This window comes from Filicampus tigris, chromosome 14 (genome assembly GCF_054856515.1).
Source record: "Filicampus tigris isolate MCC_2025a chromosome 14, RoL_Ftig_1.0, whole genome shotgun sequence".
Lineage (NCBI taxonomy): Eukaryota > Metazoa > Chordata > Actinopteri > Syngnathiformes > Syngnathidae > Filicampus > Filicampus tigris.
The window spans coordinates 21,552,749-21,567,204 of record NC_141230.1 but is presented as its reverse complement, the minus strand read 5'-3'; the positions used below and the strand labels follow the sequence as shown (position 1 = coordinate 21,567,204).

General features: G+C 43.5%; 1 protein-coding gene across 3 annotated transcripts; it reads right to left on the bottom strand.

Moving 5' to 3' along the window:
* Nucleotides 1-261: 261 nt before the first annotated feature.
* Nucleotides 262-14,283, bottom strand: LOC147136818 (TRAF3-interacting protein 1-like). 3 transcript variants are annotated; one of them, XM_086051156.1, is made up of 16 exons: nt 14,024-14,283; nt 12,463-12,531; nt 11,916-12,077; nt 11,517-11,645; nt 11,044-11,424; nt 10,895-10,966; nt 10,737-10,757; nt 10,037-10,112; nt 9,858-9,878; nt 9,606-9,672; nt 9,127-9,219; nt 8,875-8,998; nt 8,523-8,559; nt 8,343-8,416; nt 2,564-2,778; nt 262-2,424 (listed from the first exon to the last, which is right to left on the bottom strand). In XM_086051156.1, exons 1-16 carry the CDS (start codon nt 14,144-14,146, stop codon nt 2,262-2,264), a joined length of 1,827 nt encoding a protein of 608 aa, XP_085907282.1. In that variant the 5' UTR covers nt 14,147-14,283; the 3' UTR covers nt 262-2,261. The 3 variants fall into 3 exon arrangements, with proteins under 3 accessions (XP_085907282.1, XP_085907281.1, XP_085907283.1); XM_086051155.1 differs by having other exon boundaries at nt 2,564-2,781; nt 14,024-14,282; XM_086051157.1 differs by lacking the exon at nt 10,737-10,757 and having other exon boundaries at nt 2,564-2,781; nt 14,024-14,281.
* Between the last annotated feature and the right edge of the window lie 173 nt (nt 14,284-14,456).

Here is a 14,456-nt window from a genome sequence, read left to right as displayed (position 1 = left end):
ATCAGCTTTTAGGGGGATATTCGAGCAGCTTTGAGTTCTCAGGCCTCCGCTGAGAGCGGCTCACTTCGGTCTTCCAATCCACCTGTTGAGCAGCAGGTTGAGAGCAGGTGGGCATTCACTTCACTCTTTGACTTGCAGGTCAGGATCTGCTTTTAAAAAGTAGTTAAAAGTGGCGCTTCACTCACTTTTTGTGTGTGCGACAGCAGCTGTTTTATGTCTTGCTGGGATGAAAGTTGAGGAAACCATGCTTTTGCTCGAGAGTTTCAAGGGTCGAAAATATTTATTGGAGCCATTTGTTATTTCACTTCACTACAATAAAAACACAATTATGTAAGATATAATACAATCTCAACTTGTACATATTATACAGTGTAATAGTTCCTTCACAATACACTTGCTATTGTTTCAATCACCTACTCTATGTACATTTAACTTGCTACAAAATAGTGAGCACAGCGGCTTCCAGTTTTAGTCATCGCTGTTGTGTTGAACAATATGAAAATAAAAACATTTGTTTTGTTTCTTGGCCATGTTTACAATTTAATGTGTGCATGGCTGTATTTTGTTATATTTTTTTTACAGCAATATGTCATTCAGCCATCCATCCATTTTCTATTTTATTGTCGGGGGGGATCTGGAGTCTCATTACTCGGATCTGAGACCTACTGTATTTGAGCAGAAAGATATCTACAGTATGCACGATAGCTTTTCACCTTATATCCACGGTCGGCTATCCAGCCACTGTAATCTCACTACAATGATGCCACCTTTGCCTAAAAGCATATTTCACTCATGTTAACACTGTTATCTCCAAAAAATAAAATGAACTTCAACCCTACTTTGACTATTTACACACATCAAAGTGCAGCTGTGCCTGAAAAGTGCACCCTCAAAAACATGACATGTACACATTGTAAATAATGCTACGGAAAGGGTGCGTGCGGTGATACAATATTTGGATGATAACATTTATGTTTGATAGCCTTTTACATGACAAATAGATGTGAGAGGACATTTAGTATAAGATCCCTGCGTGCTGAGCTTCTTGAATGTACACGTGACAGAGTCGACGTCCAATATGAAAGTGAGCAAGTCAGAGTTGACCGCTTGTTCCCAAGGGCCAAGTGTGTACATTCATAAAGAGCTCATAAATGGCAAACAATCTCAAAAACAGAGGAAAAAAACATTGCTCATTTTGGAGTATGCTTGCCTTGTGAGTAAATCTAACTTTCAAAAGCGGACATACTTACAGATTCATCCCTCAAACCTAATAGAAGAGGAGTGAACTGTGAATTTGTCTCTCTTTATGTGAATGTGCCCATCACGACTGATGTTATCGCCTCTACTTGAGGCAAAGAAATAATCACCTAATCAGCATCATTATGATAATCATTTTCAGGAATTGGCAGCCATTTCTTTCACTTTGCCGCCTTCTTTATTTTTGAAAGTTTTCCCTCTACTGCCTTGGCTAGGCTGCATTTGCAAAGATTACAAAGATTTCTGCTATGTAATCAAACTGCCTCTTAAGCTGGCAAAATGACAGCACAATTAAACTGCTGGTATTCAAAACGGTCGAGAGTCGACACAAAATTAGCTTGCAACCTATGCATTCAATTGATTTTGTGTGTCTGTAGTACATCATTTCAAACCTTTGTTGCCGCACTTAAGAAAACGAAACCCGAAGGACAAGGTGAGCAACTGAAGCAGCACAGCCGTCTACGTATTGTAAATAACCATCCGAACACATGACATGGCAAAGTGGGTACAATCAACACCACTTTGGACAGTCATGTTAGCACTGATGCTAAAGCTAACACAGTGGCAACAGTTACCCCTACAAATAAAAGTATTCAACCAATAAACGCTGTGCGTATGTAGCCGCCATTTTCTTAGCGCGCGAAAGTGGTTCAGAAAAGAGTTTGCAACGTTGTTACTAGCTAAGCTAGTTGTTAGCCTAGCCTCTTTTATTTCTTCCACTGAAACCGTTTTTCGTCTTTGTATTTTCTGGCAATGTGGATGCCCTGTGGCACCAGGCTGCCACCCACAGGTCAGTGGTGGTACTACGACAGATGTTGTCTTGTGTTAAGATGCCCAGTGTGAAATACACGTTCCCCCCCCCCCCCCCCTTTTTTTCTCAAGCTATGACAAAGACGCAAAATATTGCACCAGTACAGTACTGAACTAATCGTGGCTCTTCACAATACAATGGAGCTAATTTCCCCGGCGGGAATCTTTTATAAGCCGCTTCAAGATTTCTCACTTCAGGTGGAAGAGGAGATGATTCCAGTCAATTTCTTCTGAATGGTCTCTTCATTTCTCAGGATGTTGGACCTCACCGCACAAATTTTGTCCTGGTAATCCTTGATCATTTGGTCTAGTTCATAAAGTTCCGCTTTAAGAGGTTCTAATGCCCAGTCTGTGGCTCTGTAACAGGCAGGAACACAAACACACACGAAAATAATCAAAAGCATCAGTACGTTTACCATCCATTTGAAAAGCCTCCACGAAGGGGAAAAACCCGTTCTCTCGAAGGATTTTGCATCATTGCGGCGTGTGGACTCACTTTTGCTCTTGCAGCAAAGCCTGCGCGTGCTCCTTGTTTTCCCTGCGCCAGCTTTGCAGCTCGGCTTGCATGGCGTCGATGTCCTCCTGCACGTAGTCCATGATCTTCCCCAGCGGCAGCGCGCTCTGACACACGCACTGGATGGACGCGCGCAGACGCTCGATCTCCCGCGTGACCAGGTCCTGCTCTTTCTTCAAGGCTTCCCCCGACGCCAACTTCTGATTGCGCAACGGTACAAAACAACGGGTGAGGTTAACATTGGCGTGAAAACGGATTTTTAAAAAAACGGACTCATTATGGAAATTGGACTTTTTTGTTTGGTTTGTATACAAATATTTTACTTGTATACAATATTTTGTTAAAAATGGACTGCTGTAATGCTTCAGTGCAGAAGGAAGCGGTCAGCCACGAGGGTCAGTGTGGCAGCTTCATTTCCTCCCACTGCACTGATCTTCATTTAATTTGATTACGTTACTCGTGGCTCTCTGCGCTGTGAAAAAGCATTTGGGAACATGACGTAATCAGACGTTTGCTTTAGTGAGGTATTAAAGGCTCTTTGTCTGGTCGGGGGGGTCGGCGTAAGCGCACACTTTCATGCGGACGGCTGGAGCTGTCCGTTAGCATTTTCATCCAATGAAAAAAATAGTTATTTGGCAAGTTGTTTTTTTTTTTTTACAAATTAAATACTGTCATGACACACCATCAAACAAAAATGCCACAATGTAAATGATGTACTTTCTGTCATCTAATAGAAGATCTTTTATTTGTTGCGTCTGTCACTATAAGTCGCTGGCATATATAGATGAACAAAGGTTCATTATTTGTTACAAATACAATTTTTTTTTGGTAAGTTCCTGCAACACACCTTAAGAGATCTCATGGCTCACTAATATTGAGAATCACTGATACAGAGTATAATATTACCAACTTAACAGTCATTTGGTAACTCAGGCAACAAAAAATTTGCCCCCCAAAAATGTCACCAATGCTAGGAGATAATGACCTCTTCCGAAGAATCAATTTTTGTCCCCACCAGCTGTCCTTGAAAATGGGAATAAAAACGTTTGTGAACCACATGGCGGGGAGGCGGGGCTAAGTAAAGCCTAAGTCATATTAAAGCCACGGCTCTCTAGCCGTAATGCAGAATTCCAGAGTAGGGGGCGACAAAAGCAAGGCACTGCGGCTTCAAATGCAGCCACTTTGCAAATATGAAGATTCCATCCACAGCGACAATATACTAAGTTGAACAACATTTTATAACAGGCGCTCACATCAAAAGGACCATTCCCCCCCCCCCCCCCCCCAGACTCATATCTAAATTCTTTTTCCAAGCCAACACCACCAGCGGCGTTTCAATGTGAGCCTCTCAGATCTCAGATTTCAAGGCTAAAACATTAAGCAGGAATGATACAAAGCTTCGGCGGTTCAAAAAGATTCAACGTGTGGCCGAATTGTGTTGGCTCCGAGTTGGGCGAAGGCCGATGCTATGCCGATTGATTGAGGGGGCGGGGTTGAGGGCTGGGTGCGGGTTTATGCATTGATGACCAAAAGCCGGGGCGCCTCCCCTAACACGCAGCAAACCCGAGGATGTTTGCTCAGCTGGCCTCGGCCATAAGCCTCCAAGTGTGCGTGTGTGTCATGAGAAGCCAGACACACACACGTCCATGCAGACATAAACACTCATTTGCGGAGACACACGCGCACACACGCCCCACCTGCACTCGTAGGCCTTGTTTAGTTTAGTAACAAGCTGTGGCGGCGGAGTTATTTTACTACAGTATTGAGTAACAACTGCCACACTTAGTCGTCCTTTCAAGTTGGACTCGTGGCTGGCGGACGCCTGTCACGACCAGGCCGTGGCGTGGACGTCGGGCTGCTTGGGGCAGACAGCCCCACACGGCTTTCGTCGACCACAGAAAAGGAAAAATACAAATCAAAATTAAGAAACGCACCCACTCGGGAAAAGGTCCAGGTTTCAGGAGTAAAAATGTTGCGTTATTGTGTGCAGGACGGGCAACAGGCTTGTGAGGGTAGGAGGTTGTTGTTTTTTTTTGTTTTTTTTTTGCAGGTGAGCGCGAGGGTTGAAAAGCCTCAGCCCCGCGGTCCACAGTCGAGGTGGGTGGCTTTGCACTGGGTGATGAGAAGCCTGCAGCTACACAAACAGTGCGGTTCCGCCAGGCTTTCGGTTTGGTCTGCGTCGCGCGGACGATAGCCAGGTCCTCATTTCTTCATTTGCTGGCACACGTTGACCTCTTTTGCTAACAAGAGTGCCAAAGCGTCAACTTCACTTGAAAAGTCTGCCTTGAACTAAGGTCATTCAAGGTCTACACCAGGGGCGTCTTCACGTTTTGCACCAGAGGGCCGCATACAGAAAAATTGACGGATACGAAGGCTACTTAGATTATATCAAACGAACAATTGGGAGGAGAGAGAGAGGGAAAAAAAACCATTCCTACTTTCAATCTTGAGGTGACAGAATGCTGCACGGCTCCCGCAGAGTGAAGCAAGAGGCGGACATTTACAGTTGAAGCCTTCAACCGAGTTGTTTGGTTTGGTCTCAAGCTAATTGCAACACTTGAAACTAGTTCGTAATGCGTAAAAATAACTGATAAGCGCTAGTATTGATTTGCCGTACAAATATGAAATTCACCAGATTTGGACATATGCGGTTTAGGCCCAACAATGGATGGTATACTACGAGTATTTTGGAATAACTTCAATGTCACAGCTTTCTGTTCCAAGTAATGATGCAAATAAATTCAGGTTTTGGGGGTTCCCCACGGCTCTGTACCACGCTAGAATCGATTCTCCCCTGCGCTACAGTTTCAATTGTGAATAGCTGTTTGACTGTGGGGGGGCATCAAAATCAATGCCAACACTATTTCTTACAATTAACTTTTGTTTTTTACCACGAATATTTCTCAGTAAAAAGGACTGAAAGGAGCCTGGCAACTAGCATGTGAGCGAATCACGTCTTGAACGTCAGAAGAATTCACATGATTAATTCAATGTCAAGTTCATTTCCTTTTGTGCTCCCCCAAATACAGAAAGGGTCTGCCCCTCCGTGTTTATGACGTGTTGCAGAGCCGAATATTTATTTTCTTGACAACTCGACAGAGTATCCTGGCCCCTCTACCCTCGCTCGGTGGCGTTCACTCAACGACCTTCCATTTGCGTGCCACGGCGTTTATTTATATGTTACAAACCTTCATCAAGCCAAATTTCAGAGGGGGGGTGGTATAGAGGAAATTCTTATGAAAACGCAGCTGTTAAATTCTGTGTCAATAAAAGGAGAAGTATCTTGCAAAAAATGTACAATGCCGCCAGCGGGGTCAAGGCGAGGCCAACTGCCTCAATATGCGTCAAATGTCTAATTATGTACTTGCGCCCGGGAAATTGAATTAGTGCGAAAGGTACAGTACGGTCAAGTGAGGACTGCGTTTTAATTAAAGACACAAACGTCAGCAATTCTGCTCTGAAGTCTAAGCAGGCGCGGAGCCCGTTTCATGAATTGCGGCAGCTGAAATTTCAAACCTGACATACAACAAGTTCAATATTGACATTTTTCAGCCGGCACGCCGTGCCGTGAGTACGCCAGGAAAAATGACTCCATTCAACTGACCTCGCTGCACTTTCATGTCAGGAAGGAAGTCATTTGAGTTCTTTACGCAGCTGACGAGGGAGGGGCGGCCCCAACGTAGCTTACCAGGGCACATACCTGCCACCGTCTATCTTTGGAAACCGCACAGGATAGTCTGAGTTGTGTTTTTTTTATTTTTTTTTTTTTTTGGACTCTGTGAAAACCGAGAAGCTTGAATTAGGACAATTAGTATAAATCCCACAAGGTTATTTCACATTTAACAAAAGGTCTTTTCTACCAACGATATGAAGAAAAAAAAAAAAACTTGGTTGGAAGGTTATTTCATATAAATAAAAAAATGACGATGTGTCTTGGTGGCTAACATGAACACGAACCTGAGGTGTGTTTAATGACGAATGATGTCAGAGGCTGTGGTCGGGGGTGGGGGAGGGGCCTCTCTACATGAACGACAGTCCAAAGCTTTTCAGCCATCAGTGTTCGGGGTGGGCTAGACAGGGAGCGCGGATGGACCACCCACACGAGGCCTTCCGCACCCACAACGCAGACAAAACTCTCACGTGTACAACAACGATGAAATAATGCTGACGGAGGCGCTCAAACGCAAGTCCAGATAATCGTGCAGAAATACACACAATCTTTTTTTTTTTTTTTCAAACACACCTCGGCAGACAAAATACAGCCTGACTAACAACGACACTGACAGAAAATGCGTACTTTCATGTCCATGTGTTGAGGACAACCAGCGTTCAACCTGGGGAGAGGCTTCAACAATGACACTTTTCATCGGTGATGTCGGACAACTTCTCCGATGAGTAGTTGTCGTTTGCCCACAGTTCATTACTGGACAAAACATTTGGGCGACAGAGACTGAACTTTCCGTCGCGCCGCTGCCTTCGTTCCCGCACTCACACTGGTATGAACGAATCTTTCAAGACTAGCGGCGATTAGATTACTCTAAGATAGCGACGTTAGCTTAACCGCTATGCTCCTCCACGACCTGGACCAGCGTTGACATATGAAGACCGACGCTTTTTTTTTTTTTTTGCCCACACGTTTCACTGCTCTCCAGAGCGCCATCGTCCGATAGAGACCACGCCACCCCCCGGTGAAGTTTCAACACACACACTTTTTTTGGAACGCGGCTTCAACACCCATCATCTTTGTCGCACCTCTTAGAGATTTGTATGTTTCAACATCTACATCCCCCCCCCACTTGTATCGCATAAGAGCAGGTTATAAGTTATACGTTGTGTACCACCCACCTTGACAGCCGACTTGGAGCGGTAATAGACACATCGTTACTGTCAAAACACGGCCGTGACCAACGGCCACAGCGACGGAAAATGTGTCTGCCTCAGGGGCGGAGCCAGAACATGGCTAAGGGGTGGGCCTGGAAAAATCAGGGTGGGCCTGAATATTTCTCTCACTGAGCACAATCCTCCTGTCCCGACACATCGTATATTCAAATAAAATGACAAACTGAATAATATGAAGTTCAGATCTTCCTTCGACAACCACAATATTGCCATTCTTAATATTCAATAGAAAAAAAAAAAACACAACAACGAAACACAAATTCAAAAATAATTTCATAATAATTTACCAAAAATTCAAAAGTCTATTTTTTATTCATGAATCTCACAGGGTGGGCACCCAGGCCCACCCATAGCTCCGCCCCCATGTCCATATACGTGGAGGACCGCCAAGAAATCACCTACAACGCCAGTTATGAAACTCGAAGCCAAGTTGGCAGATATTTGATCACACGCAAAGCGGGAGTGTTTTCATTTGGAGCCTTGTGAAGATATTGAGCAAGCCCAGAGCTTATTTCGCTCCAGACATCTTGATGTGTGCATCAGTTGTGCGTGTGGTCCGCGCAAAGCCACGCTCGCTTGTCAGGATATCAGACCTTCGGCTCGGGTGAAAGGGAACATTTTTGTGGTTTGAAGGCAGCTTAATTGCACCTCTACACTGCCTTTGTTTACATCTGCCTTGTGATAATAAGCAGGGTTGCATGGCACATTTCAAAGCAGCCCAAGCAATTACCCATTCGGAGACTTTTCACAAATGTCTGATTAAAGTCATTGATAGGCCAACCGCTGCCTGTGTCACACATTCCGGGGTTAAAGGGGGCCCTCTAGTGGACAAAAGAGGAAACGTCAGAATAAGGTACGGTACCTCTTTAGAATGAATGGAAGATGGTGGCGGTTCATAGTCTTTTTTGGTCTCAAGGATCTTTTTTACAAGGCCACCTGCATTAAGGAAAAAAAAAGACCCACCGTTAGACAACATTCATTTGGGAACATAAATACAATTTATGGATGGAAACACTAAACGAGGAAAACAACTGAAGCGTACCGTGTTTGTCATCACCGGTGAGGTCTTGTGCAGATTCCTGGAACAGAAAATAAACGACGTAAATGTGGCAGCGGGATGGCGTAGGGGCCCGCACGTATGTCAGGAAACAAAACAAAAAACGGCATTTTGGATTGGCTGTGACGTCATCAACCTGCAATTCAAATAGTTACTGGTGGCGGTCAGCCACTGGTGAAACCTAGCTGCAGAACTCTGCATACTGGGCGACAGTTCACTCGTGTGTCCATACAACATGCAAGTCAGCTCTCGCCCCAAACTCGCCTAGGACAAGCGCTAAAAAACAAACAAAGTGATGGACAACGCGAAGGGTCACTTAGTTGTTCTTCTCACCAACCTTCTCATGAGCATCAGCAGGTTCAGGGGCCGCCTCTGCTACGAGAAATTGCTCGTCTTCCTCGTCCTCATCGTCGGACCGCTTCTTCCCCTCTCTGATGACTGACGACTTGGCACTAGAAAGCCTGAAAAAGAGACAACAAGCATATTGTTGCAAGTGCTGTCCATGAAAACGGAATCTTTATGGGAGGGCGCAATTATGTGACAATGGCTTTTGATTAAAAAAAAAAAAAAAGAGATTCTGAGAGATGACCTCTCAGCTGGGACGCCATCGTTGACGCTCTCCTGTTTCTTGACTCGAGGAGGAGCCGCACGAGCGCTGCTGGGCCGCGCCGGTCGCTTAATGCTGCACAACAAAAAGAGCATCAACATCACTTTATTCATGAAGATGCTGAACTTGTTGTTCATCATTTCCAAAATATTAAGAGACATTGAAATGATAGATCACTGCAATTGCTGGTAACAATAAAATAAAATACATGCAACGTGTGATTTTTAAAATGAACAGATGGGTCACGTCATTTGTAAATGGGCAAACGAACAACACACTTCTGGTGTGGAGCTTTTTTTTTTGTTTGTTTGTTTTTAAGTTAAAAAAAAAAAAAAAAAAAAGGAATGCAACCGCTGCATTTTCTTCCCTTGTTTTGTTCTCTTTGAAAGGATTGCAGTATATAGAGAATTTTTAAGTCCTTCAACCAAGTAAAAGCATACATTTATGTCGTTGCTACAGACCTGGCGGTCATTTCCGGTGGAAACAAGGCACCGGCGGCATCTCCACTTTCCTTGGGAGGATCCGCATCTGTGAAAGGCCAACGACTGGTGTTGAGTTCACCACCTCATCAACGTTGGCAATTTTTCACATTTCATTTGATTTACAAACGATTCTCATTTCGGAGGAAGTTGTTTTTGCTCATTACACTGTTTTCTTGAGATATTCCTTGCTTGGGAACACCAATGAATCGAAATAAAAATAGCAGCACTTACCGCCCTCGCTGTCAGATTCATCTGCAGACAGAGAAAGAAAGGAAGTTTTTTTTTGTTTTGCTTTTTACACCAACTATGGAAACATAATGAAGAAAACCGTTTTTTTTCCCCCGCAAAAGTAACAAAAGTAAATTGATTTAATGAAAATGTGTTTTGTGAACGGATGGATGGGCGCTTACCCAGTCCCGCAATTCTTGGTTTCCGTCTTTGCCCTTTGGCAGAAGACGGCCGAGGTATTCTTGCTGGACTATCAGGCTGCGAGGAGGTTGACAGAAAACACAAAGAAATATCTTTATAGTATGTGCAACGCATGTTGTGCTTCCTATTTTTAGAGAGAGCAAGGGGCTGTATTCACAATGACGCATTTTGTCTGTCAATTGCTATTCTATATTATTGTTTTAAGTTATGGGTCAAACTGAATCTATTAAAAAAAAAAAAGTACAGAATATATTTTTTAAACTTGTTCTCATAGACCTTTATATACTTTTAAATATGTATGTTTTTCCCCATTTTTTTTTTCTTTACATGGCAGTGATTGTTTCATTTCTCCACCAAAACTGTGACATTCAGCACATTAAATAAATAGACTTTTTTTTTTTTTTAATAGATTTTAGATTGGGTCAATTTACCCCACATCATAACGTGTCACTTCAATGAGTGAGCTCTCTGTGAGTCAGTTACCCGGTTTTCAACTTTCCCTGCAGGCTGAGCGTGCAAAGACTAACGACCACGTTATGACAAATCGTTTCCGAACCCACAGCAGCAATTACACCTGACGCCACAATTCTACTTTGAACGTGACCAGCCAACGACCGGAGGCCAACGCAGCATACGCGACTCAGGCCTACATGATTCTGATTGTTCTACAGGACTGAGTACCTCGTCCGCTGGCTCTGGTTCCTTCCAAGAATATGAGGAGGAGCAATAAAAAGAAAAAAAAAAATCTTACGAACAACATTAAATATATAGTTTGGTTGTTGTTGTTGTTGTTTTTTTTCAGTCATATTTTGTGAAGAATTGTAAATGACAGAACTTACAGCTGGCACCGGTTTGGCAGTTTTTCTGGACTCGTCCTCGACGTTTTTTTGTTGTACTTCAGATATCCGATCCTGGGTACAAAGACATTTATCTTAAATTGAAAAATCATTCACTGGTTCAATCAAAAATGTTTGTCTTCCGGCCATACCTTGCTATTACTCTCTCTCTCTTTACTTTTGTTCTTGTCTTCGCGTCTTTCTGCCTCCTTGTCTCGTTCTCGTCGTTTGTCCTTGCTTCTGTCAGGTTCCCTTTGAGAATCACTCTCTCCGGTTCTGTCTTGATCTCGTTTGTGCTCCTTCTCCTCGTCTCCGTCCCTTCCTCTCCCTTTGTGTTTGTCTCGCGCTCGCTCGCAGCTCTTGTCTTGGTCGCCGTCTTTGGCGCGGTCCTGTTCACGCCGGTGGTTCTTGCCCGAGCGCTCCCGGTCGTGGCGGCGGTCTCGCTCGCCATCTCGCCGCTGTCTTTCCCGCTCCCTGGGCTGGTCCCGGTTCTTGTCTTCTGTGCTCCCATTGCGCTCGATCCTCTTCTTCTCCTGAATTAGTCCGAAAACAACTTTTAAAGATTAACACTGAATGACAAGGCTTGTGGAAACTATTGATTTTTTTTTTTTTTTTTTTTTTAAACCTCTCTTTCTGACGGTTGATGCTCGCGTCCTTCTCGATTTTCTTTGTCTTGGGACTTGGACGTGGCCTTGGTTTTCAAGTCCACCTTCTCTCCGGAAAGTACTCGTTTCACTGCCTCCTCACTGGACAGCTTTGGATGAAATATTCGTCGTTCTTTCAATATGAAACAAAGCTCAAATACCATACGGGTAACCCGAACTGCTGGGAATCTTCTCCATAACACAGACGTACAAACAACTGCCTATTCCCGGGATGCCAATAAATCTACTTGTCCGCCCACTCCTGGGTTCAATTAACCGAATCCATTGTTCTCCCTGAGGTGGTTATTTAAGACTTTGTCCAAAACATTCATACGCTCAATAATGAATGAGGTGCGTCTAATAATGTTGACTGAACAAACCTTGTTGAGGCAGCACTTGGCAATGGCCTGCAGCAGCTCATTGGTCTTATCGGGCTCGTGGCCAGCCACGATCCGCGCCGGCTTTGCAGCAAGCGGCTCCCCGCTGACGAGTGCCACAACATCGATTGCTTTCTGCAGGAAGGCTATTTTAGTCTCTTTGTCCTACAAGACAAGAAAAAATAAAGTGGTTCGCACAAGAGTGAAAAAATATTGGGAGAGTGGGCCATTGCATTGGAAGGTTTCAACTGCCTGTGATATTCATGGACTGAGCCAAATGTGTCAGCACATAAATTCTAAAGACCACGTTTACATGTAACATGAGAACTGCCTTTGTTCTGTTGATCGCTTTAGCTACCGGTCAGTAAAATGCTCCGCTTCAAGCATGTTTGATCATAAACAAAAGTCAAGTGACACTTTTATTAAATGTGTCAGACAGACAACGAATGACAAGACTCAGAGAACAATGGGACTAAAAGAACAGATTGCTCGTCGACATTTACTGCAACTTGAATTTTGGGCATGCACGTGGCAGGAAAGGCAACCTTACCTTCACATTATCCGACTTCAATTCACTGTCTTTGTACAGGCCTTTCATGAAACCAGTGGTTCTGATGACCTGAAAGTGGGGAGAAGAGATGTCAGACACCTTTTATCAAGACTTGGAATCAGCCGATTAAAATGGCCAGCTCTTTGCTAATTGTCCAAAATTGTTTTATACACTAACATATTACAAAATAAGACAAAAAATTATGACATTTAAACACCCGCCTAAAATAAATAATAATAATAATAAATATAAATAAATAAAATTATGATTTATGTCTATACTGTAAACTTTAAAAAAATGTACTGTAATTCATATCTTGATAGTGGTAAGCATTAAGGGAAAAAAATAAATGTTATTTTATACATTATATATTTTTAAAAATTCATCAGCCAATTAATCGGTTATCTGAATTTTATTCTGCCAAATATCGGTGTGGGCCCCCCCCCCCCAACAAAATCCATATAGGTTGGGCCCTAATTAAGACATCTGAGAACATTTAAATTGTTTAACGTGACTCCTTTAAAAGAGCCGCAAATGCTGACACATTGTGCTTTATCAAATATACATGCTGGCAAGGTGAAATACAACACTAACTACTTGAAGAAGAGTGTTGGTGTCTCCATTTAGAAACTTCAATTGTGCTTGACACCGGTCTTTCATGCCATTACGTCTTGGGAAATCTTGGTATCGACTCATATACATTTGTGACTATGAGTGCTAACTAATCGCTGTGATCTACATACGGTGATTGGGTAAATTCTCACATTCTAATGAGGTCCAACATTAGGAATTCTAAAGTAAATACCTTGCTTTGAACATCTATGCTCAATCCCACCCACCACCACCACCACCACCACCACCTAAATGGGTCCCAATATTCAGCCTTGAGGAACACCTGCGGTGCAACTTGTAAGCATTTATCACCCACTGTAGCACAGCGTTTCCTATTACTACGATTATTTTTAACAATTATAAATTGTTTTATGCCACTGATGGCGTAGTGGTATGTTCGGCTGACTTCGGTGCAGGCAGCATTGGCTCAGGTGTGCCCTGTGACTGACTGGCGACCAATTGAAGGCGTAGTCCACCTTTCACCTGCTGAGTGTTTCATCTGGGAAACACTTCAGCCACACACGACAGTTAATTTAAAATTGATTTGATGCGGGATTTTAAAGCACTTGGAAGCAATCGACCCAGTTGCTATCCCTGAAGCGCATCTAGCAACGCTTGACGACAACGTTGTTTGCGTTGTGTCAATGGCAACCGGACGACATAGCCCAACGCCCAAATACTCGGACTAGTAGTCGCTTTGTTTGCAGCCGGTGTGTCGAAGCAGCCCACGGATGTTTTGCCCAAAAATAAAATTATCAAGCATGTTGTAGTCTCGATATTGCTAGCGAATTTAAAACGGCTTAGCGGTACTGCTAGCGAGCTAATACTTTTCGCTTAGCTCACGAGCAGGCGAGCTCAGTATGGTTTCACGAAAGCCATTTTCACATATGCGAATAAAACGAGCGTGAATTTCCCATTTCGCAAATTAAAATGAGCGTATCAGTCTCACCTCACTGAAGATGTCGTGCAGGTATCGAAACGGTGGTTTGCTGAGCAGTTTTTCAGTCAGCGGGGGTTTCTTTATCACCTTTCCGAGCACGTCTTGCGTCCTTTTAACAACTGCCGCGTTCATTGCAGCAGTTTTTTTTTTCAAGAAGAAAAAAAAATCAAAATAAAAGTAGCGCGGATAGAAATGAAGTCGATTCGCTCTCCAAGCTGGCTAAACGCACGCGCTTGCGCATTTGAGAGGAAGAAGTGTTTGCGTTCCTTTTCATCTTCTACCAAATTTGCAGTAGTTTGGCTCTATAAGGCTGCCTGCACTGCCACCTACCGTCAACAATGGCAAATACGGTATACAGTATACACATTACTGTAGTACTAAGCACTAACGTTCATTTGAGTTCATTTCATACACAATGTCCACTCTCCAATAACAGAACATC

Excerpts from the sequence above, each read along its gene's own strand:
- LOC147136818 (XM_086051155.1), bottom strand. The coding sequence starts at position 14,146 with ATGAACGCGGCAGTTGTTAAAAGGACGCAAGACGTGCTCGGAAAGGTG. Across the intron at positions 11,425-11,516 it reads ATCAACCGTCAGAAAGAGAG|GAGAAGAAGAGGATCGAGCG; the intron begins GTTTAAAAAAAA and ends GGACTAATTCAG. Across the intron at positions 10,967-11,043 it reads AGAGAGAGAGTAATAGCAAG|GATCGGATATCTGAAGTACA; the intron begins GTATGGCCGGAA and ends CTTTGTACCCAG.